At 36.7% G+C, this 16715-nt stretch overlaps 2 protein-coding genes and 1 pseudogene across 3 annotated transcripts; all 3 read left to right on the top strand.

The window, feature by feature from the left end:
* The first annotated feature begins 4219 nt into the window (after nucleotides 1–4219).
* LOC104881940 (uncharacterized) lies at nucleotides 4220–5959 on the top strand. The gene is made up of 3 exons (XM_010663681.3): nucleotides 4220–4843; nucleotides 5441–5542; nucleotides 5648–5959. The coding sequence occupies exons 1-3, from the start codon at nucleotides 4337–4339 to the stop codon at nucleotides 5786–5788; spliced, it is 750 nt and encodes a 249-aa protein (XP_010661983.1). The 5' UTR covers nucleotides 4220–4336; the 3' UTR covers nucleotides 5789–5959.
* Nucleotides 5960–6140: 181 nt separating this feature from the next.
* On the top strand, nucleotides 6141–7714 carry LOC100243343 (pentatricopeptide repeat-containing protein At5g16420, mitochondrial-like; annotated as a pseudogene).
* A 928-nt stretch (nucleotides 7715–8642) lies between these two features.
* On the top strand, nucleotides 8643–16414 carry LOC100248467 (U-box domain-containing protein 43). 2 transcript variants are annotated; one of them, XM_010663679.3, is made up of 5 exons: nucleotides 8643–8880; nucleotides 9364–10771; nucleotides 11312–11615; nucleotides 13040–13527; nucleotides 14919–16414. In XM_010663679.3, the coding sequence occupies exons 2-5, from the start codon at nucleotides 9539–9541 to the stop codon at nucleotides 15912–15914; spliced, it is 3021 nt and encodes a 1006-aa protein (XP_010661981.1). In that variant the 5' UTR covers nucleotides 8643–8880; nucleotides 9364–9538; the 3' UTR covers nucleotides 15915–16414. The 2 variants fall into 2 exon arrangements, with proteins under 2 accessions (XP_010661981.1, XP_010661982.1); XM_010663680.3 differs by having other exon boundaries at nucleotides 8646–9256.
* The last annotated feature ends 301 nt before the right edge of the window (nucleotides 16415–16715 follow it).

Below are 16715 nucleotides of genomic sequence, written 5' to 3' on the forward strand. Positions count from 1 at the left end.
TATAATAAAATCATAAATTATCTTTTAGAAAAATTAATTTTTAGTATATATTATAAAAAAATATAAATATTAACATCTTCCTAAAAGTATGATTTGAATATTTTTGTTAAAATAAATAATAATAATAATAATAATTTTAAAATAATAACCTTTAATATGTGGGGTTTAGGTGAAGGGATAAGTTTGAACTTATTGTCATCTAATATTAAAGGAGTGTGGAAGATTATAAAGAAATTTAGAGATATCCACGAATCCCTACAAACTTCTTCGAATATCTCGAAGCAATTCTAAAGAATTCTAGACCTTCTCATAGGTGTCTATAAATAGAGACTAGTTTTTCTTATGCAATGCAAATCTCCGAATGTTGCTTTATTTGTGGTGTTGGAGTGGTATAACCTACTTTCTTGCATCTATTTGATTAGATTTTTGGTGTGCAAATTTATAGTATAAGAAATGGGGAACCCAAAAAACACCCTATTTGTTTTGACAGAAAAAAATTTCCCAAGAAAATTTATGTTTTCCTTTTCAATAAAATGAAAATACAAATAAAAGAAAAATAAGTAGAAGATCAGAAAGAAAAGAAGAACCCATTAATCAAAATTGATAAATAAAAAAAAAACAAAACTGATAAATTGAAGAAAACATGAAATTAAAGCAAATAGAGAAACAGAGCACAAACAGGCAGAAAATAGAATGCATATATCAACTCTGATCATTTTGTAGTAACTCCTTTCCCTTTTTCGGTGAACAAAAAAAAAAAAAAAAAACCAACTTACATTGTTATTCCAAGCATCATTCATTTCCAAAGGTAGGTAATCTTCGCAAGTTTCGGTTTCCTGCTCTAATTGAGTGTTCTGAACAACCCCAACATCTTCTTCCACCTCTAGTTCCATTTCTTCCAACCACTCCTTCATTTTTGTAACACACCACATCATTTTCTTCAACTTTTGTTTTATCTGTGGAAACATTATAAATTAAAATACATGTTTTAATTCTTTTAAAACTTCTCAATTTTCTCAGCAACCAAACAACCAAAAAAAAAAAAAATCAAAAGTAACCGAGTGCACCAACCTCAAAACTAGGGATTTGCTCCGTCACCGGCAATCTTGTGCCCAAGACTCTTGTCCATGGAAAAGTGATCGGCGTGAATCCACCGGTGAATCCCTCTCCGTCGCTAATGACTCCATCACCGTCACTGGTGAATCCCTCTCTGTCGCCGATGAATCCATCACCCTCACCCGTGAATCCAACATCGTCATCGGTGGATCGTCCTTGCTAGACGCCGGTCACTTATCAATGGGCAAGAGCTTTGAGCACGGGATCGCCGATAACGGAACAAATCCTTAGTTGTGAGGTTGGTGCACTCGGTTACTTTTGTTTTTTTTTTTTTTTTTGGTTGTTTGGTTGTTGAGAAAATTGAGAAGTTTTAAAAGAATGAAAACATGTATTTTGATTTCTAATGTTTCCACGGATAAAACAAAAGTTGAAGAAGATGATGGGGAGTGTTAAAAAATGAAGGAGTGGTTGGAAGAAATGGAACTAGAGGTAGAAGAAGATGTAGGGCAGAACACTCAATTAGAGCAGGAAATCGAAACTTACGAAGGTTACCTACCTTTGGAAATGAATGATGCTGGGAATAACAATGTAAGTTGGTTTTGTTTTTCTGTTTTTATTTTTATTTTTGTTTGTCGAAAAAGGGAAAGAAGCTACCACAAAATGATCGGAGTTGATAGATGCAGGTAGCAGCGGAGGCAGGCCTATCAAATCCTCCTATCACGCTCCCATTGCTATTACAGCTAGTCTAGTGGTAAACTTTGATGTAGTACTTTTATTACATTTGATCAAGGTCATTCACAGGTGGGAGTTATTGCCGCTGGGACTGACAGCTACTCTGGAAACTCCTTGGACGGAGACGATTTGTATTTTTGCTAGGCAATTCGCATAGTCAAAATTCTTTTATATGAGGTGAGTGAGCAGATTGTAGGGAGCCACACACAATGCAGGGGTCGGAATTTGGTCTTTGGGGATCGCCTCTCTTCCTACTTCTTAGATGGCTCATCTCCGTTTGGCAGATAAGAAATAGGAAGAAACTGCAGGAAAGGTCACAATTGAGAGAAGGGGTTTTATAAGGTTTCTGGATTGCTGTTTGGTAAGGGTTTAGACAAACAAGTGTATGTGTATATATAGTTCCGAAACATTCTAGTATGCGGTGTGAATTCTATGATAGCCAGTGAATTCACCTCGACGTGCCTCCTACAATTCCGTTTACCTAGGTAGGTAAGGTTTGGGTAGCATGACCCGATGGTAGTATAGGAAAACAAGTTTTAATTAAGTATTATGGTAATTGGTTTCAACCTAACTCTGCCATACTTAACTCGTAATAAGGTTGGTTTACACTTGGGTTGAGTACCTCATATTAGGTTACACTTTAGTTAAATTTTTCTTAATTAATTTATTAGGCTTTGACAACACAAGCCAACTTTTTGAGCAATAACCCTAATTTTCATAATCTACTAAATTGTTTTGTTGTTTATTAAAATAATATTATATTTTTAATTACTAACTAAATAGTTCAATAATATGATTACTTAAACTTGGATTAGTTGGATCATACTCAGGTTTGTGGGGTTGTATGATTTAAAATTCATCTATAATAGTTATATATATATTTTCAAACCCTAAAGGGTAGCTCAGTTGGTCTGGCCTTGGGTTTGGTCCTCAATAGTCACCAATTTGAGTCTCCTCAAGGCCACTGGAGGTTTATCCGGTTGTTAACTTCAGAACCCCATGGGATTAGTCGAGGTGTACGTAAGCTAACTCAGACATCCACGATTATATATATATATATATATATATATTCAAGAAAGTGTGTGGAATAAAAAAACAGAGGAAACCCTCTTCTTCAAAATATCTCTACATTTTATCTCTTATCTCAGTCCTAGCATTGACTTGGCAACCATTTTGATCCTTGGCAAATTTCAAGTGAGAAATGAAGGCCTCCAGCAGCCCAGAAGCCAGTTTCCCCGTAGCTGCTCAAAAAAGATAACTAGATCACATTTGGTTCCGGTTGGAGTTAGCTCAAAGAGAGCATAATCTGGATGTCTTCTGGAATCCAACAAGTTTTCTCAATTGAACACTCTAATGATATCTGCTCCGTCACCTCCTTACCTTGAACTCAGTTCTCATTCTTTTTTATTTATTTAATATGCTATTTACACATTCTCTCATGAAATATTTTTATTTCTTTTTTCACTCTTTCATCTTTTTCATTTTTATTAATTTTAATTATTTCTGGACACTTTAAACATAAAATAATAATAATAATATATAATTAATAATTAATATAAAAATTAAATAAATACATAATAAACAACTTTTGGTGTTTAGAACGCGTCCATGCACCATGCAAGACAGCATTTGTAACTTCCTATAAAGTTTATCTATATTTATGAGACCAAATTTTTATGTCAATTACAATGTGGGATGTGTTTCATGTGTAGAAAATAAAAGTGGCAGTAGCATGGGGAAGAAATAGCTAACATTGGGCCATAGGCAAACTTTATGTCAATTTTTACAAAAAAATAAATAAATTAAATAATGTAACCTTGGGTTTTTATTTGTTTTTTTTTTTCAAGTTTCATTAATTTAAACTCTTAAATAAACATAAATATTTAAGTGAATATTTATTTTTATAATGATAAGTATTAAAATAATATAATAATTATTTTTTAATTTTAAAAATAATAATCATTTAATTACATATAATAATACAATAATAATAGGATATAAACGTGTATAATTAAAAAAGGGTGTAATTTGGATTTTAAAAAGATGTCATTCCGATTCTAAAGAATTGTTTTTTTTATATATTTTTATCTAAATTTATTTTGTATTCAATAAATTAAGAATAAAAATAAATATTATTTTAATTAATTACATATAATAATGATAAGATATCTGAATTAATTGCATATAATAATAATGATAGGATATAAGTATATATAATAGAAATGATAAGGTTATTTTAGGAAGAAGAAAAAGTGTTTAAATACTTCCTACTTTTATATGTATATAGATATAGATTTTTTGTATAATTTATGGACCGACTTATGGGCTTGGTTGGGTTTGGAGGGAGATTAACAAGGGTATTTTTGAGAAAAAAAAGGACATACACCTGTTACTTCTCTAATAGCCAATAGGAGTAGAGATATATAAAGATATATATGCACCGTGCCAAACCCTTCTCTCAACGCTCACCTGTATTTTTCACACAGTTTCTCACAAACCAAACAGCAATCGTAGCTTCAAGAAACAGCAAGAAACAGAAAGAGAGATCATGGACCAGAACCCAGAACCCCAATTCCAAGAAACCATGTCCGACCAATGCAATGCATGCGGTTCTCTTAAGAAAAAAGACCCCACAACATCTGAGGATGCCTCCGGCGACGGCCAACCCCAGCTCAAGAAGCGAGAAATGGCCTCCGTCCACGATTACCGCCTTCACGGATTCTCCAGGGTCGCTGTTCCTCCGCCAAATTTCTACACGAATCTCAGCCGCACGAGCTCCAATTTCATCAACTCTCCCGGCCTCGACCTGCCGACACTACCCTCGTGGCAGAATTTTCCCCATTCGCCTCTGACTCCCAGGATGAACCCCAATGTCTCCACGCTGTCGCCCTCACCGGTGAAAGGGGGTTCCACGGAATTGCCACCTCTGCCTCCTCTTCACCGGTCCATTTCTGAACCGCTGCCGGTCGCCTCTCCACCAAGAACCGGAGTCAGTGGTCACGGCGAGATGGTTACGGGATCCCCAGTGGTGTCCCAAGATAGCCCTGATCCTGAGGTTGGTGCACTGAATTGCGTTAATTTTGAATTTTTTGTTGTTTGGTTGCTGAGAAAATTGCGTTCATGCTTTTAAGTTTGTTTGTTTTTTTCATTTCTATTTCTATTTCAACTATCTTTTTTCCTTTTTTATTTGTTTGTTTGTTCGTCGTTTCTTGGCTCTTGAAAAATGGGGAAGACTCAAGATTCACGTATACAAGTAGCGTTAAAAATTTGGGTCTCTGAATAATTAGTTGTGTAATCTTATTCGAATGTATGATTTCTCTTGGGGGTCCTATATGATGAAAAAGAAATTCAAGATTCAAATTCTGGGTTTCTCTTGTTTTCCCGCATTTCCTAAGAACCCTTGCAGCCCACATACTACTATGCTTTTATGTATTTCAATTTCAAATTATTGTGTGCTTGGATGCTGAGAAATGAAGGGAAAATGCAAAAGAATTCACGGAGTATTTTGATTCTGTTGTTTGTATTACTGTTAGTTTCTTGAGCCTTCTTGGGTCGCTTATAATGAGAAAAAATTCAAAATCCCGGGTTTGGACAATTTTCCTGCCTTGTCTCAGAAACTAAAAGCCATTGAAATTGTTTTGAATGGTTGCAGAGGTTCAAGAGAATGATGGAAAGGATGAAAGAGATGAAACAGTGGTGGCATGAAGTAGTGCTGGAATCAGAGGATGCTGGGTCTCATCACAACAATACAAATGTATGTCTTTTTCTTTTTTCTTTCTGTTCTTTTTTTTATTGGGCGTTTGGTTACTAAGAAAGTAGAAGAAAATTAATAGAAAAGGAATGACTGTGTTGGATGCAGGAGGCTTCAAATGCAGAAACAGAGGACCTTGTGATTATAGAGAGGGTGGGGGATTTCATTAGCATATACTTGAAGTGTCCCTGTTCCAAAACCTACCAACTTCTCATCTCTGGAAGCAACGCCTTCTACAGGCTCATGTAGTGTAAAAATGCATACAACACTCGTCCCTCTGCACAATTCCTTTATTAGCCAATTTTGCACATGAATTACTCTTCTTATAGCTTCATAGGCTGATTTTACTCTTCTTATAGCTTCAATGGCTGTAAACCATTTTTCATTTTGAATCAAGTCAGTCCATTACATTTGTACTTACATGTTTTTTTAGGGTTCTTTTCATATTTCCTTCCATGAGTTTTTTTAGTAACTTAATAATTTCTATTTTATAAATTTTGATCAAAGATAATAGCATTATTCAATTATTTAATTAAGAAAATTCATTTATTAAGGGCACAAAATTACAAAAATGCCCCTTGACTAGCTTCAATATGATGCTATGTCACCGCCAAGTGCACCAAAATTTCAGACCCCCCAATCAACCTCTCTCCTCCTCCTCCTCCGCATTCATTCCACCTCCACTACCGGCGCGGCCGTGGTTTCCTGCTTGACCACCCATCGCACAATCGCCCTGCGTCGTGGACTGCAAGTCCGCCCTCCTCAAATCCTAGACTGCCACACCCTCAATCAAACCATGGGCCTAGCGCCTCTCCCCAAAACGCATCGCTTTAACAATCAGTCGCCAGTAAAACCCTCAACCTAGGCCTCCAAATATTTGACCACACCGGCAAATTCCATTAGAAATTCACCCACAATTGCTTCAGGCTAAACAGTTTGATTTAGTGGATTCGATGTTCAAAAACTGTAGATAAAAGTTTATGCATGTGAAAGCTCTGTAAGAAGAATGATATTGATGGTGCAATTGGGGTTTTAGAGGAAATGAGTGTAATGGGGTTTATTCCATGATTACTTATACTACGATTTTAGGTGGGTATGTTTGGGAGGACAATATATGGTTGGTGCTAGGAGGGTTTTTGGGGAGATTTTGGATCGAGGGTGGTAGCCCAATGCTACCAATGTATACTATTTTAATGGATGGGCATTAGAGGAAAAAAGAAAAAAGAGGTTTATCAATGCCATTAAGGTAATGGATGAGATGGAGAATGGGATTGAACTACATGATGGTAACTTATGGGGTTATAATTGAAGCTTATTGTAAAGGGAAGAAGTCCGGGGAAGAGCTTAATTTTCTTGATGATATGCTTGGGAAGAAGTATATACCGAATTCAGCTCCTTTTTGGTGGGTGATTGATGTGTTGTGTGAAGAGTGGAAGGTTATGGGTGCTTGTGGACGGTGGAAGAAGAAGCTTTTGAAGAAAAATTGTATTCCGCGGGTGATGCAATTACAAGCATGTTTATACATTGGCTCTGCAAGAAGGGGAAGGTTTGGGTGGATCAATTTGAGAAAGGCTTGATTCAAGGGCTTCGACATAAAATGCACTTATTGCACGAATGTGTAAGGGAGGGGAGTTGCAAGAAGCAGGGAGGCTGCGGAATGACATGGTGGAAAAGGGGTGTGTCCTAATGCTTCTGTTTACAACATGTTAATTAAGGGTTTTCATAAAGTTGGTAATGCAAGGGAGGGAATTAGGGTTCTGAAGGGGATGTTGGATGATGAGTGTTTGCTGAATAAATCGACCTATTCTATCTTGATAGAGGGGCTCTATGAATCGGGATTGGAAGAAAAAAATTATAAGCATTCTTTCGATGGCGAGTTCAGGAGGAGGATTGATCCTGATTCTTGGGATGTTTTTCTAAACATCCATGGGATTATGGTATATAATCTACATTCAATGAACTGAAAGTTGAAGATGCAACATTGTGCTTCTTCTATTGCTGACTTGTTCCCTTGATTCTTAGAAGTCAAAACAAATGCTTTTATGGAACCATGTAGATGACATATTCCACACTCAATTGCTTTCAGTGTTGAGGACCACCCATCTCTTGGAAACTAGAAGGTACCTTATAATTGAACCATTGAATGCCAAACCAAACTTGTTGATGCCTGCCTAATTATCTAATGATGGATTCCAAACATTTTACCAATGGGGTAGATGTAACTCTCTTGCTAGTTGCTACACCCATTTTCCTTGGATTTTTTTTTGGTCTATCATGTATGAAATTGAATTGGAACTTGATCACCTGACAGAAAACTCTGAAATACTTGTGGAACCTCTGTCTTGACTCTCTTTTTCTTTCTTTTTTTCTTGGTGTGTTTTCTATTTTTTCTGGTGAGTGGAAACAGTCCACTTCCTCTGATAAAGACATCAACACTTGTCACTAAGGGGTATGGTTCTTTATAGATGTTTCTCCATTACTTTCTTTCTTTACTACTTTTCACTTTTAAGAGGAATTAAATATAACCTAAATAAATTGGATCTATGAGACAACTCAATGGATGTATCATAGAAAGTCATGAACAATAATCACTTTTGAGTTTTGGCTAAATATTTTACTAATTTGAAAGTTTATTAAATATCTCGTTTTTTTTTTAATTGAGAATAGTAAGTAAAAATAATAAATGAAAGGGATAAGAGAAATATTTAATGAAATTTTAAACCACGAGCCCTATTGAATGAAATTAACCATTTTTTTATATTTTAAATAAAAATGCAATGTTGCATTTCTTTTAACTTTAATAAATTGTGATGAAATCAAAGACTCAATCCATAAAAAAAATGGATTAAGGTCCAAAATCCAAAAGTTTGGATCTGAAATGCACTTTTACCCTAAGAAAATAGTTTTTCTATGCATACAAGACAATATGGGTGAAATTGTCTTTAGTCTTCAGTCAAAATAAGAAAAACTTTGAACCAAACAGGATTTAGACTCTCTGAGTCTTGACTTGAGACCACAGCATTCTAATTTTTAAATAAATAATATATTTTAAAAATAATAATAATTAAATAAATAATAAAAGAGAAAAGAAACAGCTCATAGGATTATATTTTTCTTTTTCTTTTTTCTTTTTTTTTTTTCATTTTTGTTTTTCAGAAATTTTCTTGGTCTTTCAGTGTCTCCTCCGGCGGCTGGGGAAAGAGACGACCTTGGAAGCGCGTCATTCTCGTTCGGGTCCCCCAGTCGTCCATAGCGAATTTTCTCGGAAAATCTGCGCATTTTTATGGAAAATCGCCATTGGTTGCTGTGGAAGTTTGAGTGGGATCGTTCCTGTTGATCAGGTCAGATTTTGGGTTTTGTAATGTTAATGGTTGGACTTTTGTTTCAATTTCAGTTAACTGGTTGGCTCTGAATCCGTGTTCTGATTATTGTAAGTGTTGAATTTCGAGCTTTAGAGATGATGGGAAGTTGGGAACTGATTTTTTTCCTTTTTTTTTTTGGTCTATTGTTGAATTTGGACGTGGTTGAGGCGTTTTGTGGTTCAATTTTGTTAAGACGTGTGGTTGCCGAGAAAATTTGGAAAAAGAAAAACAGTTGACATTTTGGGTAAAGGATTTTTCTTGTTTGGCTCCTGGTAAAATCTAAAAACCGCTGAGCCGGATGAATAATTCTTGGCTTAGTTGGGTTGGGTCTCCATGTTTTTGGGAAACTAGTGACGTAAGATTCAGAAGTCTTTCTCTGCCTTTATCTCTCTGTGTTTTGGCAATCTTTAGTTTCATGTTTTTTTATGAGTTATTTTGCATTTTCAACAATTTGTGGTGCAGATGGTTAGGATTTCTTCAAAATTGGCGTGGGAGGTAGGTTGCGATGATATAAAAAAAAAAATGAATGGGGATACAAGACGTGTTTGAGTTGAGTTGATTTGGGAGTTGGCTGACTGTGCCTTCTAACATGGGACTAGAGGATATTGCTCTGTAGCAATCTTTAGAAGCTTCAGAGATGACATTAGATGCGATTACTAGTGTTTCTCTTGCTCCGGCTGCAGAAGTTCTTTCTCAGATTGTAGAGATTATGATTGAGGTTGCAGTTGCAGCTGATGATGTCCTGATTGAGAAGAGGAGTTTTGCAGAGCTCCAACATTACTTGCAAAGGATCATTCCCATCCTAAAGGAGTTGAATAAGAAAGGCATTAGTCATTCCGAGAGCTTAAACAATGCCATTGAGATTCTCAATCGAGAGACCAAAGTTGCAAAGCAACTAACGCTTGAATGTTGCAAGAAAAACAAAGTTTATCTCTTGATGCATTGCCGGTCAGTAGTTCAGCGCTTAGAGAACACTACAAGAGAGATGAGCCGTGCACTAAGCCTCATTCCGTTGGCTTCATTGGATCTGTCATCAAGTATAATTGAAGAGATTGGAAAGTTGTGTGACAATATGGGGACAGCAGAGTTTAGGGCAGCTATAGCAGAAGAGGAGATTTTGGAGAAAATTGAAGCAGGAATACAGGAGAGGAGTGTCGATCGTTCTTATGCCAATAATTTACTGGTTCTCATTGCACAGACTCTTGGAATTTCAACCGAGCGGTCTGCATTGAAAAAGGAATTTGAAGAATTTAAGAAAGAGATAGAAAGCACACATGTGAGGAAGAACATGGCAGAAGCTATACAGATGGATCAGATAATTGCTTTACTAGGAAGGGCGGATGCTGCTTCATCTCCTAAGGAGAAAGAAATGAGGTATTTCACCAAACGTAACTCCTTGGGTAGTCAACCATTAGAACCTCTCCTGTCATTTTATTGCCCAATCACTCGGGATGTGATGACAGACCCGGTGGAGACTTCTTCAGGACAGACATTTGAGAGAAGTGCTATAGAGAAGTGGTTTGCAGATGGGAATAAATTGTGTCCCTTGACTATGACCCCTTTAGACACATCAATTCTAAGACCCAACAAAACTCTACGGCAATCAATTGAAGAGTGGAGGGATAGAAACACAATGATTAGAATTGCTTCTATCAAACCAAAACTCTTGTCAGAAGATGAGGAAGAAGTGCTTAATTGCCTGGAACAGCTACAGGACCTTTGTGAACAAAGGGACCTTCATCAGGAATGGGTAGTACTGGAGAACTATGCACCAACTCTTATTAAACTTCTTGGTGAAAAAAACCGGGACATAAGGATTCGTGCTCTTCTCATTCTTTGTATCTTGGCAAAGGATAGCGATGACACAAAGGTTTTTCTTTCTTCAATTCTAGTTACATTAGTCTGTTGCAGTAATTGTTTCTCTTTTTTTTTTATATATTAATTTGTTATTTTGTAAAATCGTGTATTAATGAAATTCGGATACCATTTTTAGGCTGCCTAGGGGCTTTAGATCTGATATAGGTTCCCCAAATTTGATCCAGTAAGAATATATTGGGTTTGGATGCACGTAGGATATTTTTTGACTATGTAAATTGTTAAAAATCAGTTATCTTTGATTTGGATTCAAATTGGATTCTTATTAAACCCTATTAGTTTCAAACAATTGACAGATATTGAATAGAAATGCCTACAGGATTTGATGTTTTGGGATCACCTTCATATAAGTATCAATTCTGTTGAACATCCTACTTTACTACTTTGGGTCTAGAATACATCTTGTAGCTGTGCAGTCTTCATATAGAAGACAAGAATAATATTCATTTTCCATTTGACAATTATGTGTAAGTTTTGTTCAGAAAGGTAGACTTTCTTAAAATTTATAATTTTCCTGAATTGAAATATCTTACAGGTAAAAATTGTTGAAGTTGATAATTCAATAGAATCAATTGTTCACTCTCTTGGACGTCGTATTGAGGAAAGGAAGCTAGCTGTAGCTTTACTATTGGAATTATCAAAAAGTGATTTAGTACGAGACAGCATTGGGAAGGTTCAGGGTTGCATACTCCTCTTGGTGACTATGTTAAGCAGTGATGATAATCAAGCTGCCAGAGATGCACGGGAGCTTTTGGAGAATCTTTCATTCTCTGATCAGAACATTATACAGATGGCAAAAGCAAATTATTTTAAATATTTGCTTCAGCGTCTATCTTCAGGTTTTTTTTCCTAATTTAATGTGATGGTCTTTTTAAGCTTTTAAATAGACTTTATGATCTATTGCATGGCTGAACACTGGATCCTTCTGAAGCTGCTGCAACCCTAAGTAAAATAAGTCTATGGGTTATTCTTGCAAATTCAAACTTTCCCCTCAATTCAATCACCATCTAGCAGCTAGGTGTCCATCCTAAGTCATGTTCCCAGAAGAAAACGACATAGAAATCCTTTTCCAGTAAAGACTTACGAGAGGAAAAAAAAAATACCAAGGCTAGGCAAAAACAAATTATTCCCACAAATGAAATATTTATGAATATTGTTATCAGGTGCAGAAAGTTAGAAAATCAAGAATTGAACTTGATAGAGCACAGTTGGTTCGATGAATAACTAGGAGTCAGGAAGTTGGAACCAGAAGGAGCACCTATGTGATAATGGAGCTCATAGTTTTAAAAGGCGCAAGGTGCGCCTAACGCGCAAAAGTCTCCTATAGCTTTGGCACAAGGCATAACACAAGGCGCGCACCTAAATGAAGTGAAATGCGACCTAGTATACATATCAATTTTATACAATATGATTCAAATCTAATTCGATTCCAAACATTTAAAAGAAGTATTCTATAAAAAAAGTAATGAAATTACATAAAATTAAATACACAATTAGAAATTTCAAGAATAAAAGTGTTTAAAAAGGAAGAGTAAAGTTGACAGAGTGTCTCTTCAATAAGGCGTATGTCTTGGCAAGCAAGGCGCTATAATTAGGCAGTGGTTGCACCTTGAGCCTCGGTGCACTTAAAGCACACCTTTTAAAACTATGGTGGAGCTGGATATATGGCAAATAATTGTTTATGTAGCTGACCTTAATCACTTTTTATGTCTGGCTTTAAAATGAAGTTCATTTTTTGCAACTGTCCATGTCATTCTGGTGCTTGAATTTCTAAAATGCTCAGGTTTGTGTCTCCTCTACTTTTTATTCCCCATTTATTTATCTACTGTTGCTACTACTGTTTTGTCTCTTGATGTACGACTATGAGGCCACACATGAGGAAGGGTATGAGCAGGATATACATTGTGGGCTCATATCCTGGCAGCTGAAGCTTTTTGAGAACTTAGAACCTTAACAATGAGAGAAATATGTTGTGCTGAATGACTTGCTGCATCTGATCAAATTTTATCTAAAACAAATGCAATCAATTAGATTTTATCTGGTCAAAGAGCAACAGATTAAGTTATCCAGAATTTGAATTTGGTGTATCTGTTTTTTGAGGGAGACTTCATTCATAACTATGTCATATGTGGATTTGGAAATCCAATATCTGAATAGACTTTATTTTATCTCCTTTAACTTTCTTCTAATCCTGGACCTGTGATTAGAAAAGTTTTAATGTTTTTACTTATGATTACAAGCCCTTGGACATTCATTGCTGCAGGACCAGAAGATGTCAAATGCATCATGGCAACAACTTTGGCAGAACTGGAGCTGACTGACCCTAATAAATCATCTTTGCTTGAAGATGGTGTATTGGGATCACTTCTTCCCTTGGTCACAAATGGTGAACTTCCGATGAAAATGGTGGCCATCAAAGCTCTTAAAAACCTCTCAAGCTTACAAAAGAACGGCCTGAGGATGATTAAAGAAGGTGCAATGCGCCCATTACTTGAACTTCTCTTTAGTCATGGCCCAGTTCCAAGTTTGCGTGAACAGGCAGCAGCCACAATTATGCACCTTGCCATATCAACCATGTCACAGGAAACTGAGCAGCCACAGGTGTCATTGCTGGAATCTGATGAGGACATTTTCAAGCTCTTCTCCTTGGTTCACTTGACAGGGCCTGACATACAAAAAAGCATTCTCTGTACCTTCTTTGCTTTATGTCAATCCCCATCTGCTACAAATATCAAGGCCAAGTTGAGACAGGTATTCTTTTTTTCTTTTTTTTTTTTGAGGTAGATTTCTCTTCATTTCCCCCTTCCATCCAACTTGTATAGAAGATCATTTTCCTTTTTGGTTAAATAAAACTGGAACTGCCTATTGTTTATAACTGGAATTTGACATATGCCATTAAAAGAACGGTTATCTAGGCATCCATCCAGGCATTTATCTATTATGTGTAAGAGCCTGGACTAAGTCACTCAAATCAACCTAGATACACCTAGGCATCCATTCTGGATTGTATGGCTTTGCCTAGATCTTATGTGATTGACTTCTTACCAAGCGCTAAGGCCTCGTTTGGGATGGCTTCCTATTTTTTTTCTTTAGCTAGAAGCTGAAATCAAAGTCACAATTTTTAAGGGTAATATTGGTATTGTAAAAGTTATATTAAACATGTAAGAACTTCTTACATAAGCCAAAAAATAGTCTCTAGAAGAATCAAAAAAAATTTGGCTTCCATATTAAGCTCTTTTTTAAGCCATAAGCTCCTTGAACGAAATTAGTGAAACGGGCATAGAAACTTTTATGAACTAAAAAAGTTGTTTTTGGTTTCTCAGATGTCAATCCAAACAGTGCCTAAGTAAGTATAACAAATGGTTTAATGGTGCATTTCTTTTATAAGCAACATGATATTGTATTTTGTTAAGGCAGTGATGTCCCTCTTTTATGATTAGTGGTGAACTGTTATTTAGTAAGTATAACAAATGGTATTTGATGATTTTATCCCTTCTAATTTTGAGATACTGTGTTTCTCAAAATTTTCAACTGCTAATAAGGTATTAATGTTGTTAACCAAATATTCTGGATTAGGGATGAATCTTTCAATTGACCTGATAGAAGTCACAAGTTTTTTCATGTAAGAAGCCCCATTTAGAATATTTTTCTTAACCTTTGGAATCATTCTTGCTCTTTATTTTCCCCTTCTTACCCCTTTAATGTTTGTGCTTGCACACCTGGGTTCTCCCTCCTCTCATAGTAAGTCAATATAGAGATAAGAAATCTAAAATAAGAGCTGTTGTGGTCTCTCTTTGTTTCCTCAAGTATTTCTTTCCTTGTTCCTGCTATGTTCTACCTCCCACCCTCCACCATTAGTTCATCTTCTCAATTGCATGTTTTCCATCCTGGAAGTTTTGTTGAGTTATTAATTGACCTAAAAGCTTAAACCGTTAGGTAATGGTAGACCAACTTGCTATAGGCTATAATCCTAACACCTTGCTTCAGGGTTCTTACCATGTTGAGCTATCAATTAACTTGAACTTATTGGTAATAGTAAGCCAACAGTGTGTACCAATTTGATATGAGCTACAACACTAGTGAGTTTCTATTGGATATATCATTAGATCAGCTAACTTTGACAGTCTTATTACCCTTTGCAGTGCACAGCTGTTCAGGTATTGGTTCAATTATGTGAACTCGATAACCCAGAAGTACGGCCAAATGCTGTTAAACTGTTATCTCGCTTGACTGATGATGGCGAGGAGGCCACCATCTTGGAGCACATGGATCAGAAGGATGTTGAGACCTTAGTTAAGATCATTAAATCTTCTACTGATGAGGACGAGGTTGGTTCTGCAATGGGTATCATCTCTAACCTGCCTGAAGACCCCCAGATCACTCGATGGTTTCTTGATGCTGGAGCTCTTTCAATCATTTTTAATTTTCTTCGTGATACCAAGCAGAAAGGGCCTTGTAAGGATCAGTTAATAGAGAATACTGTTGGAGCAGTATGCCGTTTCACTGTTTCCACAAACCAGGAATTACAAAAGAAAGCTGCTGAAGCTGGCATTATACCTGTTTTGGTTCAGTGGTTAGAACGAGGAACCAGCTTGACAAAAAAACGTTCAGCCATTTCGCTTGCACAATTTTCACAAAGTTCACCTAGACTGAGCAGATCATTACCAAAGAGAGGGGGGTTCTTGTGCTTCTCTGCCCCACCAGAAACTGGCTGCCCAGTTCATCGAGGAATCTGCTCAATTGAATCATCATTTTGCCTTCTAGAGGCTGATGCAGTGGGCCCTCTCGTGAGAGTTCTTGCTGAAGCAGACCCACAAGCCTCTGAGGCTTCTTTTGATGCGTTATTGACATTAATTGAAGGAGAGCGATTACAAAGTGGCAGTAAGGTGCTTGCAGATGCAAATGCCATACCACTGATAATAAGATCACTTGGTTCCTCCTCCCCTACATTACAGGAGAAAGCTCTGAATGCCCTAGAAAGGATTTTTCGGCTGGTGGAGTTCAAACAAAGGTATGGAGCCTCTGCACAGATGCCTTTAGTTGACTTAACTCAGCGAGGAAGCAGTAGTACCAAATCTTTGGCAGCCAGAATACTTGCTCACTTGAATGTGCTTCATGAACAGTCTTCTTACTTTTAAAAGGAAGTTTACTCTCCTTTGAAGTATATACATTCATTCACATGCTGAGGGGTTGATGGCCAGACCCAGAACCCACCTTGATGCCTTAACCCTGCTAGAATCATTGAACAGGTGGTGCAGGACTTGCATGGGAAGAAATGGAGCTTCACATCTGCAAAACAAAACCCCACATCCTCCTCTCTCCGCTGCAAGCAAGCACACTCTGATTTTGGAAATGGTTCGTGCTTCTTTACTGCTTGTAGTTGGAAAGCTTTGATATCTGGTATGACTTGAATCCAATTTGTGATATGTCTGTAGAGAAAGTTAAGTTGTTGGAGGGTTGGGAGGTTGATGTTGACTCATTTTTTATGCCACGGGATCAATTCTCTGTATAATTGATGCTGGATTCGTTTGTGGGTAGGAGGAGTTGGCTGGTGCGATGTAATATTATTTACAATTGAAATCTTTATTGTTATTCATAGAACAGCTTATATGATTCTCAATGTAAATGCGTTAACACAGAGAGTTCCAAGATGAGTCCTCAAATCATCCAAATTCAGTCTTCCATGGCGGAAACGGAGAAACCACAATCCTCCCATGGACAGTATTATTGATCCGTTATTGAAAGTATATTAAGCCAAAACCATATATAGGGACATAAATTTGATCCTTGTAAAAGTTGGAAAATTTGGCATACCGACCATCAAAGAGAGTTGGACTTAGGACCGAGCTTGAACTTGAAAGGTGGGAAATTCCCGACACGACTCGAACCCAACCCAAACCTCAATCAAGAAGGCATTAGCATTTGGCTCCCACCTACCT

This window comes from Vitis vinifera, chromosome 15, assembly GCF_030704535.1.
Source record: "Vitis vinifera cultivar Pinot Noir 40024 chromosome 15, ASM3070453v1".
Taxonomy (NCBI): Eukaryota; Viridiplantae; Streptophyta; class Magnoliopsida; order Vitales; family Vitaceae; genus Vitis; species Vitis vinifera.